The sequence below is a fragment of the Esox lucius genome, chromosome 21 (assembly GCF_011004845.1).
Source record: "Esox lucius isolate fEsoLuc1 chromosome 21, fEsoLuc1.pri, whole genome shotgun sequence".
Lineage (NCBI taxonomy): Eukaryota > Metazoa > Chordata > Actinopteri > Esociformes > Esocidae > Esox > Esox lucius.
The window spans coordinates 6131987-6152894 of NC_047589.1; the positions used below are offsets into that span (position 1 = coordinate 6131987).

The 20908-nt window shown below is 39.7% G+C and overlaps 1 protein-coding gene and 5 gene segments (V, D, J or C); 3 read left to right on the forward strand and 3 right to left on the reverse strand.

The window, feature by feature from the left end:
- Positions 1-16433, forward strand: part of LOC106024145 — a 458405-nt gene extending 441972 nt beyond the window's left edge. Inside the window, 2 exon segments of the V gene segment in view lie at positions 14842-14879; positions 15886-16433. Coding sequence covers positions 14842-14879; positions 15886-16202 — 355 coding nt within the window.
- LOC105008451 overlaps positions 1-20908 on the forward strand; it is a 966635-nt gene that overhangs the window by 767400 nt on the left and 178327 nt on the right.
- The window catches only part of LOC117593618, a 530161-nt gene that overhangs the window by 409187 nt on the left and 100066 nt on the right, over positions 1-20908 (reverse strand).
- The window catches only part of LOC105009329 (Ig kappa chain V-III region MOPC 63), a 784483-nt gene that overhangs the window by 312763 nt on the left and 450812 nt on the right, over positions 1-20908 (forward strand). The window lies entirely within an intron of this gene.
- Positions 1-20908, reverse strand: part of LOC114829915 — a 587221-nt gene that overhangs the window by 251225 nt on the left and 315088 nt on the right.
- The window catches only part of LOC114829916, a 334989-nt gene that overhangs the window by 76531 nt on the left and 237550 nt on the right, over positions 1-20908 (reverse strand).

A 20908-nucleotide genomic window follows, 5' to 3' on the forward strand; every position in this document is an offset into this window, starting at 1 on the left:
CTGACTGAGGGAGGTTTTTGTACGGCTCTGTATCACTGTGTGAACACATATACACTGTTGGGATAGTGTCCACTCTGACAGTAGTAATCTCCTGCATCTTCAGTCTGGACTCCACTGATGGTCAGAGTGAAGTCACTCCCAGATCCACTACCACTGAATCTAGATGGGGTCCCAGAATGGAGTGTGTTTCCTGGGAGGATCATGAGTTTGGGGTTTTGTCCTGGTTTCTGTTGGTACCAGGATAGACACTGATGGCCCCACGACTGTCCATTGTAACAATTACCAAACACATTACTGCTGGTTCTACATTTCAGAGAGACTGTCTGTCCTGGGAGAACAGCTTCAACTGCAGGAGTCTGAGTCAGAGTGTACTGACCTCTGGATTCTGAAATAGAGAAAATAATAATTGCACATCATTAGATATTAGTAACATTAGTAACAATTTCTAAACAGTCTTTCAGTTTACTCATTTATTTTACTTTTCATTTCATAAAGATTAAATTAAATGTTCTTTACCTTTGAAGCAGAGGACAAGTGTCCAGGTGAAGATGACTATATAAGTCATGGTTTTTGTGTGTTCAGTAGTCATGAAGAACAGCTCTCAGTCATGAAGTTTTCAACCCACTGGGCTATAAACACTATATGAAGAACTGGGCAGTTGGATTATGCAAAATACTGTTTTGAATCTATTGCAGTCTGAGAAGGCTCAAATTATTTAAATATATTTTACCCGGCATGTTACCTAATCACAAATATGGTTTGATATCAAAGATGGAAAATCTAAATATTATTGGGGAACCCATATTTTATACATTGTATTATTATTTTATTCATTAGTTTCAGCCTTAAACAATGTAATATAACAGTAAAGGCATGGTGTCAGGAAATGCCATTGAAACAAATCTTTCTAAAAAAAAAAGTATCATACCATTTCGCAGAAATGTTCTCCCTAGACAAAATAGTTTATTAAGTGTAAATGTGAATGCAATTTTAAACGCAAATCTCTGTTTAACCAGGAAAATACTGGACTTTTCCTGTTGGAAATGATATGCTGAGATTCTGAGTTCTGATTGGTCTGCCAAATCACTGGTTTCTGTCATAACGCCCATATTTGTTCAGTGGAATTGCAAGGGGTTTTTCAAAAGCGGACTGTGGAATGGAATATCCTGAACTAATGTAGATTTTAGAAATGTCTGCATTTCTATTCCCTGGTATGTAACTCTGGTCTTTGTTTGTGACAGGTATCATGCAAAGATGTTTATTACGGGATAGGCGGTCTCGTAGTCGGCAGGCAGGCAGAGTTCAGACAATAGGTCAGATTACTTGAGGTACCGAGGAATAGGCTGGTTGAAGGTCGGGGTCAGGCAAAGGTCATAATGGGTGATCCAAAACGCAGAAGTACCATAGGGCAGGCAGGCTCTGAGTCAGGGACAGAAGGGGATCGGTACTGGGAAGGCAGAGCAGAAAACGGGTAACAGGTAACACGGGAAAACAAACGCAGGAAACACACAAAAAGACAAAACGATCTGGCAGCAGGCGAACAGAAAACACAGACATTAACAGACAAGGGGTAACGGGAACATAGACGCCACCTGGTGGGGGGTGGAGACAATAATGAGACAGGTGAAACAAATCAGGGTGTGACAATGGTGGAAAAATCTAATATGCTGGGGCTGTAGTTAAAGAACAGGGCTATTCATCTCAAACACTTGGTTTTCATCCTTTTGCTTTGGATTGGGAATAAGTGACAACACTCCAACCTGAGGACAGGAGTATCCCATCCCTGAAAGTGACTGGGTTTGACCACTTAGTATTGTTGGAACTGGATTTTGGGCTGTTTTATATATACTTTATAGATAAAATGATGAGACAGATACAATGTATAGGTTGAGTATACAATTGCATTAGAAATATGAAAGATAGCAGTTCTCCAGGAATTTTAGATTTTTCCAGAGCTGAGATGTATACAGAGAAGCTGAGCAAAAAGCATGAAAGAACGTTTACAACAACTTACTTTGGTTTATAACTACAGTTGTGGGGGTTGGATAGCTAACCTAATGAAAGACCAAATGACTGGTCCTGAAAAATAGTCCCCCAATCCACTAGGGACACATTCCCATCTGTTCTTCCTGGCACCATAGGGTAGGATAATTATGGCATGACCTTTTGGTCCTTTATTTCAGAGCTTAGATAAACCTCTATAACACATTAACATTCCAATTATATCATACGACAAGACATATAGGGTGAATGCTAAAACCGAAATTGAGTACATATGAGTTAATTGCTATACTATTTAATGAAGGAGTAAACATAGAATTAAAATGTGTCTGTTCTTTCACTATTAATATACTGGTCTCCATGGCTACATCCGAAGTGTGACCCTTTATCCATCTGGGATGGATTTAGCAATTTAGTTGTCTGTAAGATCCTGTGATCTTGTGTCATGCTTAGATGAATGCTTTGTTTATGTCAAGTACTGTATTGGAATGTGAGCAGTATTGCCTTGTTTAATGTTATCATCAAATGTTGAAAATAGATTACTTTACAGATATCCATGTCCTATGACATCATTTCCATGTAAGACTAATGTGATGGATCTGCTTGGTGAATACTTACTGAATAATGGTGAATGGAGAAAAGAACAGAATCTTATTTGCATAGTGATGATGCTCTGTATAGACAGCACATGATTCAGTTGAAAAATAATTTAATCTACAGAAAGCAATGATGTATGGCAATGCTATTATGTTTAAGTACAATGTCTTACTGTGTTTTATTCCATTAAATGGGTGTCCTTATTTTATTTTACAGAATCCAGAGGACAGTACATACTGACTCAGTCACCTGCAGTTCAAACTGTTATAACAGGAAATTCAGTTACTATGAACTGTTAACTCAGCAGTATTGTGATTAACAATGATTATCTAGCCTGGTACCAACAGAAACCTGGTGGAGCTCCTGAACTCCTAATTTACTTGGCTAACAGACTTCAGTCTGGGACTCCAACTAGATTCAGTGGCAGTGGATCTGGGAGTGACTTCACTCTGACCATCAATGGAGTCCAGACTGAAGATGCAGGAGATTACTACTGTCAGAGTGAACACTATCCCAACAGTGTCTGGGTGTTCACACAGTGATACAGAGTCGTACAGAAACCTCCCTCAGTCAGACTGCACAGTGACTGAACTGTTACAGCTGGGACCTACTGCAGGTGTTGAGGGGAAGAGACAGTGACACGGAACACTGGTCAGAAGAGGAGGTCAACTTTGAATAAGATTAGAAAACATTTGATCACAAATTCTCCATCATCATCATAGTCAGGGCACAGACCTATATAATGGGGCTTAAATGACAAATAAGGGCTCCCCAAATATGCCAGCAGCCATTCACCCATCAGCTTCTACACACACATTAGTTTCAATGTGCATCACATGGATGGACGACACATGTCTGTCTGAGTGAATGACACCTGCAGGTAGAATGGAGGCACCGATGTACAAGAAGGGCCAGGAGCTCAAGCATCCCTTGGGGTCTATCTGTGCTCGTGTCTGGGGGGCAGAGAAAATTACATGGAACACTGGTCAGTAAAGGTAAACTTTGAACAAGGTTAGAAAGCAAAATACACATCACATATTCCCCATCATAATAATTTGTATCATTATTTTCTTTTAACATTTACAAAATATTGTAATTTAGCTATAGCTCCTATTTGTCTGACATGGAAGAGGGAGTTCAAAACAGACAATATATATTTTCTGTAACAAGAGGAAGTTGTTAACTGGGGATGATGTGGTGAAAACAGGACCAGAATGAACATTTAGTCATGACATCAGGGTTAACACCCCTACTCTTAGGGGCTGCAAGATTTTTAGTGACCAGAGGACACCATTTTACTCTCCCATATGACAGTGAACTCCCTAGCAGGCCAATGTCTTCTTCAATGCTTTTGTGTTTTGATCTTCAGACCAGATAGAAGAGTGCCCCTTACTGGTACTTTAACTCTACTTTCAGCAGCATCTTATCTTCCATCCAGGGACCAACCAGGACCGACTCTGTTTAAGATAACACGCTGTTTTCCATAAAGACTGGATTCGCAGCTAATATAATCATAGCCTGCTTAACAGGGTAAAATGGCCACGGCCCGTTTCTTCCCTAACTAAATAAATCCGTAACATTTGATGTCCTATTTAAAATGTTCATTTGGGTTTGGTTAATCAATGTAGTTTCACTTAATTTGTATTTCCAATGGTACCTGGGTTAATACTTTTGTTTTCGGGCCTATGCCTGATGCTCGTTGCTGGCATTTTAAATTCTAGCCTGGTAAACTGACGAATGGGGTTGATTGATGTGACTGTATTTAGAGACCTAGCCTGGGGTTTCATGGTGTTCACTCACTGATTGTTCCTTGATTTTAGTGACTCCATTCATCTGTTTTCTGTTAAATTGTCTTGATTTTGAGAGTTTTTCCCCCTAATGTTGCTGTGTTGATAGGATAAGCATTTATTTTCTTACAGAAAAGGTATTGGATGGGTAGAGCATTGACTCTGGCCTTTTAGTTAACGTAGGAGATCGGCTAAGTTGTAGGCATGACGTCTTTTGCTCCAGGCAGTCTGAAGACCATGTCACGTTTTTGTGTGGGGACGTTCATTGGCTCCAGGAAGGGGGGCTCACCCCCTGGGTTGGCCTTTGCTCTAGGTTTTCCTTTTGAGTTTTCTGCCTGTCCTCACCTGTGGTAATTTCCCCCACATTAGTATGTTTAGTTTTGGGTTTATCAGACGTTAAGTGCAAGCTAGCTTTCTTTTCCTTTCAATAGCTTTAATGTTGAAATTTATGATTTTGAAACAAATTGTTGTAAGGGTGGAGACCTTAAGTCATCCAACATTGTTAAATGCTAGAACAATCTTGCTGTCGTTGCGTCACAGTAACGATTTTTGTCTGATCACCGCTAATTTGCATAACATGGACATGCATCTAAGGTGAGAAAATTCCCTAGACTTTAGGAGGTAAATTGAGTCATGATGCTTGTTTTGGTTTGGCCGTTGCCTGTGGAAAGGCTAATTTTGATATGCTAATTTGGGAGTTGTTTCGATATGTTTCCTTCACACCAGCGACCGTGTGGCACAGTTTTTTAGTTTTTTTTTGTTTATTGAAGTATTTCTCGGTTTCATGTTTGTTTTTGTTAGATGTTCAGTTTGCGACTTTTGCTGATTACATGTTATATTTCTCCCAACTATCGATTTTATTTCTCATGTCCGTCTTGTAATGGTTCTGCTTTCGCTTGGAGTCACTTTCCGTTGACTCTGTTGTGAAAGCAGGGGGGATTGTATGAAATGATTTTCTATGATGAAAAAGAGTTGAACTTAGAGTTCAAAGCGAATTAAATAGGTATTTAAAGAGTTACGTGAAGAATTTAGTTTTTCTGTTTCCAAAAGTTATAGTAGAAAATTGGCATCTGTTAAAATCAACATCCCTTCACAGTGTTTGTCTAATGGGGTTTTGAAACGTTTGTTATATACAAAATCTAACATGGTTATGGTTGAGTAGAATACATCTTACCATTTTGAAATGGTTTAGCTAAGAAATAACTAATTTGATGGAATTGTTACTGTTTAGTTAGTTTGATATTTGATTAGAAGTAATCCTTTTAATCTCATGCATTATGGAAAAAGTGGGTAAAAACGTGCAGGGAGCACATTTTGTTATTTCTTACATGTTTACTAAATTTTTCCATGTTTTAATTGATATTGAGAAAATAATTATGCATCAATGTCATGGTGCGGTGAGCAGCAGCGCCACCGTGCCATAATTTCTCAAGTTCCCATATCTCACGAACACATCCCGGACTGTCACATGTTTCCCATCTTTCACACCAGGTCCCAATTGTCATCAGTTGTATGTGTATATATGTTTCCCCTCTGCTCCCCACATTGTGGATCATTGTTGCTGTTATGTTTGTCCATTTAATTGGTGAGTGTTGTTTAATGTACTGTTTGAATGTTAATTGTTAAGACCCATGTTGCGCACTTTTATTTCATTCAGTCATTAGTATTGTTTTCTGTTCGTGTTTGGTTTGTTGTGTATTAAAACCCACGAATGAGATTACTGCCTGCGCCTGGTTCCTAACCAACACGACACCAACAACAAGTGTTACAATCAAGTTATATTTCTGGAAAACCAAGTTACATTATCAAAATTTGTTATTTTATTTCTAATTAAATTTCTGTCCTAGTAGGCAATCATTGGAATGTTAATGGTTAACAGATGCTTCTTTGAGGTGTAAGGTCAGCTTTCTATTGCCTGGCCTCAAGATAACACCACTCTGTCCTATGAGATTGGATCTGTTCTTAGGTTAATAGACCAACCCCCACTCCAGGGAGAGCCCTGAGGTGATAAGACAAAAAAAGGGGGGGGGTCATGATTTATGACAGGATTACAGAGTGTCTTTGATGTGCTAGGATAATAAGAGACTTGGAGAATTCACACTGAGTTTCATCTTGTAGAGAAATTAGGCTAAATAAGTTATGTTAGCTGACCTTCAAGATGGTGTGAACTGATTTGATTTGCAATAAGGTATTTGAACATTTATGTGAAACAAAGGGTGAATTTGATTGTAGTTCCGATACAACACAATCAGATGTAAATTATATAGGTGAACTGAGAATTGTTCATGAACTGCTCTTAGAGAGTGATAGTTTGCTTACATTGAAGTATCTTAACTGATGAGTAATTGAAACAGTAATGGGAAATGAGAAATTGTGTTCTTCTGTTCTTTTTGTTGGTTGTTAAACCAACTATAGAAAAGAGTGGAGTTATTTTGCTACACTGGCAAAACAGAAGCACCAGAAATGTTAATGTTTTAACGATACTGTTACTGATTGCAGCTGTTCTGGTCTGTTTGGACAGTGGAAGTGGAAAGACATAGGAAATATAAGGTTTGAGTGTTTGATAGTGTGTGGTTCTAATGCATCAGCGAGATGCAACAAGCTAATGTAATGGACATATTCGTGATGGTGTACTGTGCAGTTGCAACTAATCTTCTCAAGGATAATTCACACTTCAAATACAGGACACTTGAAAGCGATTCAGCAATAGAGGACTTGTTGGAGCCCAGAGAGAGACTGAGTTTGACTTAAAGGACAACTGTGAGGTGGGCTAAGATAATATGGATCTCATACACACACACACACACACACACACACACACACACTGTCCTGTCCTACAGCTACGAGTGGAGTCTACTCTGGGGCGCCACACGTCTACAGGATGCCGGGTTCCTGTGAGCTGGACTAGTCCTGATGATTCTGCCATGAGATGGAGAAGGTCACCTCCAACCGATAGGATGGAGGCGAAGGAAAGCTCCGGTTCTGGACAACGTTTATGGGGCGCGGAAAGACCGACTGCACGACATCATGCCACGCTGATTGTGTCCATACCAGGTACATCTCATCTGCTGTCCAGGTAGCTGAGAGAGGAACCTGGGGTCGACGACAGACTCTACAGGAGGGCTTCAGTGTTTAAAGGTTAGGCATAGTGAATTGAAGTCACTGGGGAAAAAGTGTATTTTCTGGTGCTAGTAACTATCACTTCCGACCCGGCCTTCAGCTATAGAGCCTTTAGCTAAAACTGGTCATCTTGGCATTCTCCTGGCCTGGCTTATAAAGCAGCTAGAAAGGACAAGACCTTGGAATATACATCTGACTTTTACGTTCTGTTGCATCGACCTGCCAAGAAATGGTTCATAACTGACTGTCTGACGTTTGAAGGAGCCGACCATTTGTGATGAATTTGGAAGTACATCTAAATGGAACCACGGAGCAGACTTTTCAGTGAATCGAGTAATTGGCATGAGAGGACTTTGTAACAGTGACTAATTGAAGAATGTATTCAGTGATAGGTGGTAACACACTCAAGTGTCGATGATGCATATCCCATACTGTCAATATATGTCACCTGAATTCATTCCCTTGACCGATGATTTTAACATGAAAGGTTTTGCTGTACTATGTTATAATTCTGTATAAATTAAAATGTGTGATCTAGGAGTTAATACGAAGGTAATGATCTAGAAGCATGTAAAGGATGATCCAGACATTTCAGAAATTGTTCCGTTCTCTAATCATTAAGGATAATGATATTGACTGGGTCATGTTAAAGAGTACTGGTTTGTTGCAGTCTACATCCTAATGAGTGAACTGTTTAAGGTTTGATACCAAGGTTTGACATGGTATCAAGAAGATGGATTGTTATGGAACTTTTTAACTAAGGTGCATTTGAGAAATGTCTGTCTTTCCATTGGCTGGTATGAAGATCTTTACTTTGATTGTGACATACATATCTGTATAATATCAGAGGATTATTAGGTATTTGGGCCATGTCCTCCTGCCTAGACAAAGAAGGGTGTCAGTCTTTTGTTCCTCAGGAATGTGGTCCTTAGGGGAAGTAAGATCAGTTGGCCCCTTTAGGTAAACACTACAGTAAACATTATGGCAGGAAGGATAAAGTGGGGGGACAGCCCGCCCCTTTGGGTAAAACTTATGTGACACAAGACAGATGGCTAACAACTTACCACACCCCTTTTTTTATGTGATATATACTGTTGAATGAGCTATATTGAGTTAGACTCCTCGGACGATAATGTTTGTAAGCGGTTGACGCGTCTCTCTTATTTGCAAATAAATAATTAATAAACTGTTAGAATGTGCCAAGCGTATTTCGTCTCTGTACTTCCTTCTTAAAGAGTTCTGATCGATAAAATTACCATCACACGTTGTTACCTTAATAAAGTCTTCTAGTGAATTCACAAACTCCTGAGTTGTTTAAAATTGTTGGCAGAAAAAAGGGGACACATTTTCCTCAACAAGAGCAGCTATTGAAGTCAGACTCGATCCATGACAGAGGTGTATTCAGAGGAAGGGGTAAACCAATCCACCCAGTCAGAGGTAAATAGGAGGAAGAGTTGGAACTCCGATTGTGTAGCGATTCCATGGGCGAAGTCGTTACAGTTATGTGGAGTCCGGTGTTTTCATTTGTGGCTGTTTTAATAAAATCAGAAGATATTTAGGCAAAGTAAACATTCCCACATTTAATATCACCAGTGCCACATCTATGTGATGTAGACTAATTGTGAAAGTAGATAAATGTTCTTAATGGTACATATTGACTTTGTTGATAAATGTTTCCTAAGCAGGGTGTGACCATGCCAGCCATTGAACATTTTGAATCTATATTGGCACTGTACAAACACATAATAAATTCAGAGTCAACATTTTCCTTTCCCACCATAACTAGCCCTGGAGAAATCCATGTCATATGCACTCACCTGAAGGATTATTAGGAACACCATACAAATACTGTGTTTGACCCCCTTTCGCCTTCAGAACTGCCTTAATTCTACGTGGCATTGATTCAACAAGGTGCTGAAAGCATTCTTTAGAAAATGTTGACCCATATTGATAGGATAGCATGTTGCAGTTGATGGAGATTTGTGGGATGCACATCCAGGGCACGAAGCTTCCGTTCCACCACATCCCAAAGATGCTCTATTGGGTTGAGATCTGGTGACTGGGGGCCATTTCAGTACAGTGAACTCATTGTCATGTTCAAGAAACCAATTAGAAATGATTCGAGCTTTTTGACATGGTGCATTATCCTGCTGGAAGTAGCCATCAGAGGTGGTCATAAAGGGATGGACATGGTCAGAAACAATGCTCAGTTTGGCTGTGGCACTTAAACGATGACAAATTGGCACTAAGGGGCCTAAAGTGTGCCAAGAAAACATCCCCCACACCATTACACCACCACCACCAGCCTGCACAGTGGTAACAAGGCATGATGGATCCATGTTCTCATTCTGTTTACGCCAAATTCTGACTCTACCATCTGAAATTCTCTACAGAAATCGAGACTCATCAGACCAGGCAACATTCTTCCAGTCTTCAACTGTCCAATTTTGGTGAGCTCATGCAAATTTTTGCCTCTTTTTCCTATTTGTAGTGGAGATGAGTGGCACCCGGTGGGGTCTTCTGCTGTTGTAGCCCATCCGCCTCAAGGTTGTGCGTATTGTGGCTTCACAAATGCTTTGCTGCATACCTCGATTGTAACAAGTGGTTATTTCAGTCAAAGTTGCTCTTCTATCAGCTTGAATCAGTCGGCCCATTCTCCTCTGACCTCTAGCATCAACAAAGCATTTTAGCCCACGTGACTGCCGCATACTGGATGTTTTTCCTTTTTCACACCATTCTTTGTAAACCCTATAAATGGTTGTGCGTGAAAATCCCAGTAACTGAGCAGATTGTGAAATACTCAGACTGGCCCATCTGGCACCAACAACTTTGCCACGCTCAAAATTGCTTAAATCACCTTTCTTTCCCATTCTGACATTCAGTTTGGAGTTCAGGAGATTGTCTTGACCAGGACCACACCCCTAAATGCATTGAAGCAACTGCCATGTGTTTGGTTGATTAGATAATTGCATTAATGAGAAATTGAACAGGTGTTCCTAATAATCTTTTAGGTGTGTGTATATCGGTTTAATCATTACACTCCCAGCTTCAATAAAAACACAACGACTTCTGGGACACTATTTCGAAAATGAATGTGTTGGAAAGGCAAAAACAATGTGCTATGAAGAACATTTCTGCCATATAATATGATAAAACTTTTCCTGATACTACCATACCTTCACTGTTATATTAAATGTTTTTAGGCTTGTACTAATGAATAACATTTATTATACCATGCAAAAAATATGGGTTTGCCAAAAACATTTGGATTTTCCTCCTTTAATATCAAACCATATTAAATTTTTTTGACAAAAGCACACATAAATTCTGTTTTGATGTATAGTATGTTGATAGAAGGACATTTTTATATAATTTTTATTATACAAACGGTGTAATATGGTGCTATAAATCATATACAGCGACGTACTTACTTGTAATCCAGATGGGTCTTGACACAGTCGCCTGTCTGAGCTGAATGGTCATTGTCGTTGCCTGGTAAAAACTTTCCTGGACAAAATCCACTTCCTCAGCCCCTTGGTGACAGTCAAATATATGTTCTAAAATGTTTTGGGTTGAAAACAAAGAGCAATCTTGCATAAACGGAATGGATACTAAGTTGAAGCTAAGTCGCCATTATTGACCAGTGGCTTTCACATGCATCACAAATGTTTACATCTCCAAGATGACCCCTTCCCATCATTCCCACATCTTAGAGGTCATTTTTCCAGGTGTTATGACATACTAGAAGCGCCATTTCTGATTAGGCAACAAGGACTTTAGACCTAAAAACAAAGTAAGAGTTGGATTCTCCTTTTCAAGATGCACGTAACGGTGGTCAGCTTTGGTGCAACTCACTTCATTAGAATGCCCAGATATTAGCTAAAGAAAATCTTTCGATTCTAACGATTACCGTTCTAGATATTTATAGACCTGTACACTATTCGCTGCTTCTGCGGATCTGCAGAATGAGACCCAGGAGGGTTTTAGTATTCAAAACAACGAAGTCCAAAATACAGCATAAATAAATCTGAATCAGGACATATTTCAATACCCAGAAGTCACACACACAGAAACACTGTGACGGTGCAAGTGCAAAATGTGTGTACAAATTAGGCAATGAAAAAAAAGAATTCCAACCAAGAAACAATAATCTGTGCTGCACTGTGAATAACAGCAACAATATATACTAAACTAATGACTAAGTGAAAACAGGTGCGCTGCTCTCAGTGTATCTGGTCTGTGTTCATGTGATGTGTGTCCCTTCTGAGTTGAATAGGTCACCTACAAGTCATTGGTTTAATGAGGAGGAGTATAGCCTGCCCCTTGGTTAAAACCTAGGTATTGACAGAACAAAGGGAATGTGTATTATTGACATAAGAATACTGGGCAGTAACTTACCACACCCCTTTTGAATGTAATAAATATGGACTGTTCATGTATCTACCTCAGAGACTCCTCAGATGATTATAAGCTTTTGACTCCTCTCTCTATTTGCAAATAAACAGTTAATTGTGCCAAGAGAATTTTGTCTCTGTACTTACTCCTAAAATAGTTCCTATCAATGGAATTACCATCACAGGCCATACCCCGCCCAGTTCACCAGGTACTGGACCCGACTCCAGTATCGATGCCACTCGATACACTTGACCCCCAGCTACCTCCACTGGGGAACAAGGTGCCCCTGCAGAGCCGGATCCCCCCAGTGGACCAGGAACCACTGACCTGAGGAGAGAGACATGGAAGGTGGGAGAGATGTTATCATATGAGGGTGTTAACTGTAATGTGTGTGATACATCGTTTACCTTCTGAAGGACACGGAACGGCCCTGCATACTGTTATGGAAATTTTGAACTAAGGTGCATTTGAGAAATGTCTGCTTTTCTATTGCCTGGTTTGTAACTATTTTCTTTGATTGTGATACACGTCTGTATAAATATCACAGCATCACTAGGTACTCTGACCATGTTCCTCTGCTTGAACCAAGAAGGGTATCTGTCATTTGTTTCTTGGGAATGTAGGAGAGGGGGATCTGGTATTTGCCTAGGGGGCATCATTGAGTGGTATTGGCAGATTATAAGGTTACTCATTAATCTGCACATCATGGGCAGCATCTTACCAAGCCCGTTTTAATTGTAATACATACGGACTGTTCATGTACCTACTTCAGAGACTCCTCGGATTATTATTTTTTAAGCGTTTGACGCGTCTCTCTATTTGCAAATAAACTGTTAATAGTCCCAATTGAATTTTGTCTCTGTACTTCCTCCTTTAAGAGTTCTGATCGATGAAATTACCAACACAATACCGTGACCCAAGCTTACAGAAGGGCAGACAGAGGGGAAGATCACTCGTGGATGACTACACCTTGTCCCCTGGGTGGTACTCAGGGGTGTCACCCCTCCGTCTGTCTGGCTGCCTTTGGCAGAACAGGCTGGCTATGTCGCTTAAACGCAAGGCACCTAAACTGCCCAGTTGCTCAGTCTGGGTACTCACCCTTTCCTGCTCTGCGTCTGGGCCAAGGAGTACCCCTTTTCCATGCCCTTTCTCCCTGCAGAACAGGCACAGCCCTTGACTACACCGGTGTTCTCTCTCCTCTGCCGGGTCTGGTGATTCCCAGCTCCATAGGCTCAGACTCTAGTTCCACCTGAGGGGGCATGATATGGTAACACACCAGGCGGTCCCGGAGCTGCCGATCAATAGCAATCGCTCAGGCAATGAAGGCATCCAGCGACATGGAACCACTTACGCACGCCAGCTCCATCTGGACCTCTGTCTGCAATCCCTTAGAAGGCTGTCCAAAGAAACGGTTTGGTCCATCTGCTGGATGCCGCCACCGTACGAAACGCAAGGGCATGTTCTGAGGCCGTGCTGTTACCACTGAGATTAAGACGGTCACCTCATAGTCGGAGATCAGCTGGTCCCCGAAATAAAACTCACATGGGAGAAGGAAACCACAGATTGCCATCGTACTTCTCTGGGAAAGCTCTCTGAGTTCCCTCTACTGAGCACGACTAGACTCCACACGAGCGACCGAAGGAGGTGCTGCAGCATTGATGCAGTAATCCGTACAAAAGGAGCCCCAACCAAGTATTGAGTATCTAAATTAACATACTTAGGAAAGCTTTGCTGGTATTTTGAGTTAATTAGCTGATTTGAGCTCTTCTCAGGCTGGGATTTCTGTATTGAAATTGTTTTATACTGAATTTTTTATTTCCATGAGCTGTAAGCTGTAATCACCAAGACTGAAACAAAAAAGCTTTAAATGTTTCACTTGATGTGTAATGAATCTAGAATAAACGAAGTTGTCACTTTTTGATTTGAATTACGGAAAACAATGAACTTTTCCACTATATTCAAATGTTTTGAGATGAGCCTGTATATGCCATCCAAGGCCCAGAATTCTGTCTCTGTGTCTTCAGGAGTCTAAACATACTAACATTTAGATTCTGAAAATAGAATTGACACAGTGAAATGAAAAATATAAAAAATCAGGTGTTTAGTAGTTCTGAATAAAAACAATAATGTTACTATATAAATTACTTTGTGTTAAGTAACTACTTTCAAAACTTGAAAGCAGAAAGCAAGTGTTTAGATGAAGATGGCTATGAAGGTCATGGTTGTTGTGGGTTCAGTTATCATGGAGGTTAAACTCACAGGGTTATAAACTTTATAAAAGCCTCTTGGTAGATCCATTATGGAAATGATGGTCTAATGAATTTCAGTGAGTTGGATCCCATTATTAGAATGTCTTTGACATTTTATAACTTCAAACAGGACATAATCTATTAAGGTCAGTCATATATTTTGAATTGTATGACTCACAATTAGATGTTTATTCTGATGATCAAATATAGTTGGTCACCCAAGACTGGTGGTCTCTGTTATAAGTTCCTCAAATGAATCAGCTACTTCTCTAAATATATGCTGGTATGATTCTTTTGGTAGTATTGTCAGTCCTCTGTGACTTTACCTCCACTGTTAAATCAGAGATAAAAATCTTTAATAAAGGAATATACAACATGGATCACAAATATCATGGCTCTACTCTTTATGGACCATATGGAGGAATACAAACACTGAATGTAATGATGGACTGTAACTACAGGATAGGGAAATACCAGATAAACAATAGAAGGAACACATAGAGTTATCTGGATATAAAAAACATGTATTTCCTTTTAAAAAAAAACAGAATATGAAATTGTCCTTTCTGTCAAGGAAGGTATTAAAATACACTTGTATTAAATATGATTCTACATGAGTGATCTTCACTGTTACAGCTGTATCATCACAAAAAGGTTTTTGTATGAGCAGTAATAGGGATTGTATCACTGTGGTGGACTTTTGGTAGCGGCACCAGACTTGATGTTGGAAGTAAGTAAACAAATCAATTAACTTCTTTATTCACATGTTGATGTTTTTTCCATGCTTTGGTCTTGTTAATTTGGTCATGATATTGAGGATTTAAAAATGTTTCATTGATTTAGAATATTAAAAATTGCTCATTATAATGAGGCACATTTAAATATGAAAGTAAGTCAATCTACTTAATTTGTTCAAAATGTATGTGCATTATTTTAAAGATAATAGGGGATCAGCTTACATGTTTTATTAGTTGTATGAATAAACACACTTTACAGATGTGGATCTTTTTTTAAAGATAGTTTAGTGTTAGGCAAAATATAAAGAATTAATTGCAAATTTACAAGATTATGTTTTAATAAGTGTTAATAATATAGTTGATTTCATTATTTGAACCTCAGTCTAAAGACAATCAGCTTGTCCAATGAGCAGAAGGTTTTTGTATGAGCACTAATAGGGATTGTATCACTGTGGTACACTTTTGGTAGCGGCACCAGACTGGATGTTGGAAGTAAGTAACAAGGTCTTCTTTATATTTGTTCATGATTAAAAGGTTTTAGGTTTCTCACTTTTTGTGAGAAATTATGGTCACATTTTAGAATTGCATATCTTTTCTTTTATATTTTGCTTTGGATAGAGCATTTCTATCAAATAATAAATAAATTGTTTGAAAAATTGTTTAATTTATTTGTTTCTGATTTGCAATTCATTCTATATATTTTGCCTTCCCTAACACTGACCAAAAAAAATCTGTACAGTATTATTTGTATGGTTGAAGCCTTAAAAACCTCATGTGTCAGTAATTGAAGTTATAGTTGTTTTGTGAAAGGAATCCATTAGTTAGGGAGTAAAATTAATTATTGTATACTTGCATGTTTAATAAATATGCTTCGTATAGTAATCATTTTATGACATATGCTCTTACCTTTCAGCAATTATAACTTTGAATTAATGTGTATTGCTTTAATACATATTTTTCAATTTAGTTGAATGCAGTTGATGTGTCCTTTTTTTCCAGGTAACACTGCTCCCACCCTGACCATCCTGCCCCCCTCTAGTGAGGAGCTGTCCAGTACAACAACAGCCACACTGATGTGTCTGGCCAACAAGGGCTTCCCCTCAGACTGGACCTTGAGTTGGAAAGTGGACGGGAACAACAAGAATCAGAAGTCCAGTTCTGGAGTCCTGGAGAAGGATGGTCTGTACAGCTGGAGCAGCACCCTGACTCTCACTGTCCAGGAGTGGAACAAGGTGGGAGAGGTGACCTGTGAAGCCCAGAAGAGCTCCCAGACTCCAGTCATCAAGACCCTGAGGAGGGATGACTGTTCTGGTTAGGACCTGTCTGTCACATAACCCTGTGAAGAGAGGCTGCTGGTTCTTTTGATTTTACTCTGTTTTACTCTGTCTTATTGATCACTTTCATGTAGACTAACAGTGAGTTCATGTGTCCATCCTCTCTGTAGATGGACATTTGATAGATATGATATGGTCTGCTTGTACTATTATAACACACATTTGCTTTTATGCGTTGATGAAAATAAAGATTTCCCTTTGTAGAAAATATAAGTTGTTGTCTTTCATTGAATTCAAGGATATTTTATTTGCAAATATTGAATGACAATTAAATCATAATAAAGTCAGATATAATTTACTTGAAAAGTTAAATGTCTTAAGAATTATTAATTTTCTTCTTTGGAACCTCATTGTCATCAATAAATAGTTAAAACAAACACAAGATAATACAATATTGAATGACAAATGAATAATAACAAAGCCAGATTAATGTGGTTTATTTAAAAACTTATATGGCTTATTATATCCTTATATTTTCCTTACATGGAAAATACAGATTAACAGCAGACGTCTGGCCACATGTTGACATATACTCTTTGCATTCATATATTTCTGAATGTTTTTGATATTCTTGACTAAAAGACATGACTGAATAGAGTTAAAGTAGAACAATAAGAATAACTTGGTCTCTCAAAAGTGTGATAATCAACCCGGCGTTTAGCTAATAGTATTTTATTACTCATATCACAGCTTGAAGTTAGTCACAGTTTTCTCAAACCCAAACCTCCTGGGAACAGGGTGAACATCTGGTGACAGTACTGTTCTATTCTGGGACATGTAGAACCACCCAACCCTGTCTATGTAAATCTTAGTTTCACTCCCACAGCCACCAGTCTAACAATTCAGAATGTTCAGCTTCTGAAATCCCCTCAAAGGGTCCAGATGCGAGGGACTGCTTTTAACCTCTGTGGTGGATTTAGGGATGGAGACATACCAGATATGCCACTAAGTAATTTATTTCCTGCCTCATCAACCGTGACAAGTAACCTGTTCATGATGAAAGTTCATTAAATGCTAGATGATCACCTTCACTCATGTACACTGATAATGTGTTTCAATACTTTCAGTAACTTTGTAGATTCACTTTTAGAACATGACAAATGTAACACGTCACAACCATGATGATGATGACAACAACATAGAACCCTGCATCCAAGTGATGGTTTTTATATGAAGCTAAACAGAGTCGGTCCTGGTTGGTCCCTGGATGGAAGATGAGATGCTGCTGAAAGGAGAGTTGGAGGGCCAGGAAAGAGCACACTTCCATCTGGTTTGAAGATCAAATCCCAAAAAACAAAAGCACTGAAAATGACATTGGCCTGCTTGGGCGCTCACTTTGTCATGGGAGAGTAAAATGGTGTCTTGACTCTCTAAACATCTTGCAGCATTTATCCTAAGAGTAGGGGTGTTAACCTGTGTCATGGCTATATGTCTGATCTGGCCCTCTTATGACCACATCATTAAAGACCAGTGTTCAATGTCACTGTCTCTTCGTCCTCAACACCTGCAGTAGGTCCCAGCTGAAACAGTTCAGTCACTGAGCAGTCTGTCTGAGGGAGGTTTTTGTACGGCTCTGTATCACTGTGTGAACACCCAGACACTGTTGGGATAGTGTTCACTCTGACAGTAGTAATCTCCTGCATCTTCAGCCTGGACTCCACTGATGGTCAGAGTCACTATAATCTCCAATGCCACTAAATCTAGATAGAATCCCAGACTCACATCCGTTAGCATTGTAAATAAGGAGTTTAGCAGCTCCTCCAGGTTTTTGTTGATACCAGGCAAGAACAGGGATAAGAGGTTGTTAGAAATCAGCCGTTTCGTATAGTGCTCAAATAATGTAGAACCTGTATCAAATCGAGCGAGAAGTTTGCAGCACAGATGTAATTCGGTGAACGTTCCATTGTCTTCTTACTGTAAAGATAGTTGCCAGCTAGCCTATACATTAAGGGTGTTTCTACCTAGCACAGATCAGGTTTCCAAGACAGTAAACCCCATGCCAAAAGGTCAATGTAAACATTCCCTTGGTTATCAGAGCACAACCTACAGAGAGAATCTAAACAGATAGCTTCCTGTTCTCATTATCTAAGCACATTCACTTAAAATGAAACGTACATTAATGTTTTAATTGTTAATGCTTCGATTCCACAAGGTCCCTGATGTTTCTGCATTTCAGAGAGACTGTCTGTCCTAGGATAAACCAGGCCTAGAATGTCGCTAGGCCTGGGGAATACCTATAGGATGTTTGTTGCAAATGGGTGGGGAAAACTCCTCAAAACACATTAACCCAGTCAAATGCATTGCTTGGGAAGTGAAAAGGACAGCAAATTTGCTAAATAAAACCCCATAAAAATCTGGGAATTTATATCATGTTTGTGGTGAACCATATCGGTCTTTGAGAAACGAACATAACCTTTTCCTAGGTAAATCATAGTTTTTAGAAGATAGAAGATATATAGGACCGATAAGACTGAATGATGGGTTTTCTAAATCGGTATGTGGCTCCTGTCACAATCTTCTGCTATAATATTGAATAATTGTGGATCAGGTAGAAAGAATTAGCTCTTTTGTGAGGGGAAAAGGCTAATTCTATACTCAATGAAAAGAGGTGGAGCAGCAGTCTCCAGATTTACCAAAATATTTTTGCCTAACAAATGTTCTTGTCCTCCGTCTCATTTTGACCTGCGTATGCTGCTGTGATTCCTTTTGCGTTCAGAACACGAACCTGATCCTTGATTATTGAAACCACTAGTACCATTGACCTGTTCCTTTTCAATATCAATGCATTGCAGACTGTTGGCACATTTTTATAAATTATAATGTTAACATAGCCTGTAGGAAGGCACACCAAAACATCTAATTTTTTCAGAACAGCATTTAAGCAGAGAAGTTGTAATGGCTTTATTGACTCCATCTTATGAATAGAGCACAGTTCTTCCAAAACAGAATCAATATTTGCTTCTTTTCTGAAATGTTGCAACCTAGATAGGAATTAAAACTTTCAGGAAATGTGTTCTATCCAGTTCGAAGAAAAAGTGAAACCACGCTATGCCGCCTTCAACAAGCCTGTGAGTGGAGGTTTATTTGAAAACTAACACCGATAGAAATAATTTCAGCTGCCAGATTTTTTAATACACAAGTTTCCAAATCTCCAAAGAGGCCACACGAGATTAGAGGAGATTAGTCCTTGTAGAACAGCTTCAACTGCAGCAGTCTGAATCACAGTGTACTGACACCTGGATCCTGAAACATTAGTAAATACACACAAATTAAGGAAATAAAACACAGAAACCACTTGCCCTGAAACATTTTCCCTTTGTGTAGATTTAAGTATTTCTGGGTATAACATTTAATAAATCTAACCAACCATATAAGACATCATTTGATGCACTGGTGGATTCAGGCGATCGCCCCCCGGGTGTCCCATGTCAGAAGGAAACACTGCAAAAGTGCCCTCTAGGGTGCCCCTATTTGTGATGAACGTGATCAAGTGCCCTCTGGGTGCGTTTCCAGTGGAGAACATATAATGCAGTGCCCTCTGGGTGCACTTTCAGTGGAGAACATATGATGCAGTGTACTCATGAGTGCCCCTATGTGTGAGGAAATGTCATTAAGTTTCCTAGTGGGTGCCCTTCCAATGGAGATCATGTGATGCAGTGCCATGTATATGCTAGAAAATTTGTTGTCCTCTACGTGCCTCTACATACAAGACAATGTTCCCTCATGGGATGCCTATATGGTGGAAAATGCCCTCCTGGTGCCCCCTGTTTTTATTTATCCACCCTAAGTGAAAATGTCCAAATTGGGCCCAATTATAAATTTTCCCTCCCCAGTGTCATGTGACTCGTTAGTGTTATAAGTTCTCAGGTGAGAATTGGGAGCAGGTGTGTTTAATGTGGTGTTATCGCTCTCACACTCCCTCATAATGGTCACTGGAATTTCAATATGGCACCTCATGGCAAATTACTCTCTGAGGATCTGAAAAAAAGTTTTTTTGCTCTACATAAAGATGTCCTAGGCTATAAGAAGATTGCCAAGACCTTGAAACTGAGCTGTAGCATGGTGGCCAAGAACATACAGCAGTTTAACAGGACAGGTTCCACTCAGAACAGGCCTCGCCATGGTCAACCAAAGAAGTTGAGTGCACGTGCTCAGCATCATATCCAGAGGTTGTCTTTGGGAAATAGACTTATGAGTGCTGCCAGCATTGCTGCAGAGGTTTAAGGGGTGGGGGGTCAGCCTGTCAGTGCTCTGACCATACGCCACACACTGCATGAAATCGGTCTGCATGGCTGTCTTCCCAGAAGGAAGCCTCTTCTAAAGATGATGCACAAGAAAGCTCTCAAACAGTTTGCTGAAGACAAGCAGACTAAGGACATGGATTACTGGAACCATGTCCTGAGGTCTGATAAGACCAAGACAAACTTATTTGGTTCAGATGGTGTCTAGCGTGTGTGGTAGCAACCAGGTGAAGAGCACAAAGACAAGTGTGTCTTGCCTACAATCAAGCATGGTCTGGGGCTGCATGAGTGCTGCCGGCACTGGGGAGCTACAGTTCATTGATGGAACCATGAATGCTAACATGTACTGTGACATACTGAAGCAGAGCATGATTCTAGGCAGTATCCCAACATGATAATGACCCAAACACACCTCCAAGATGACCACTGCCTTGCTAAAGAAGCTGA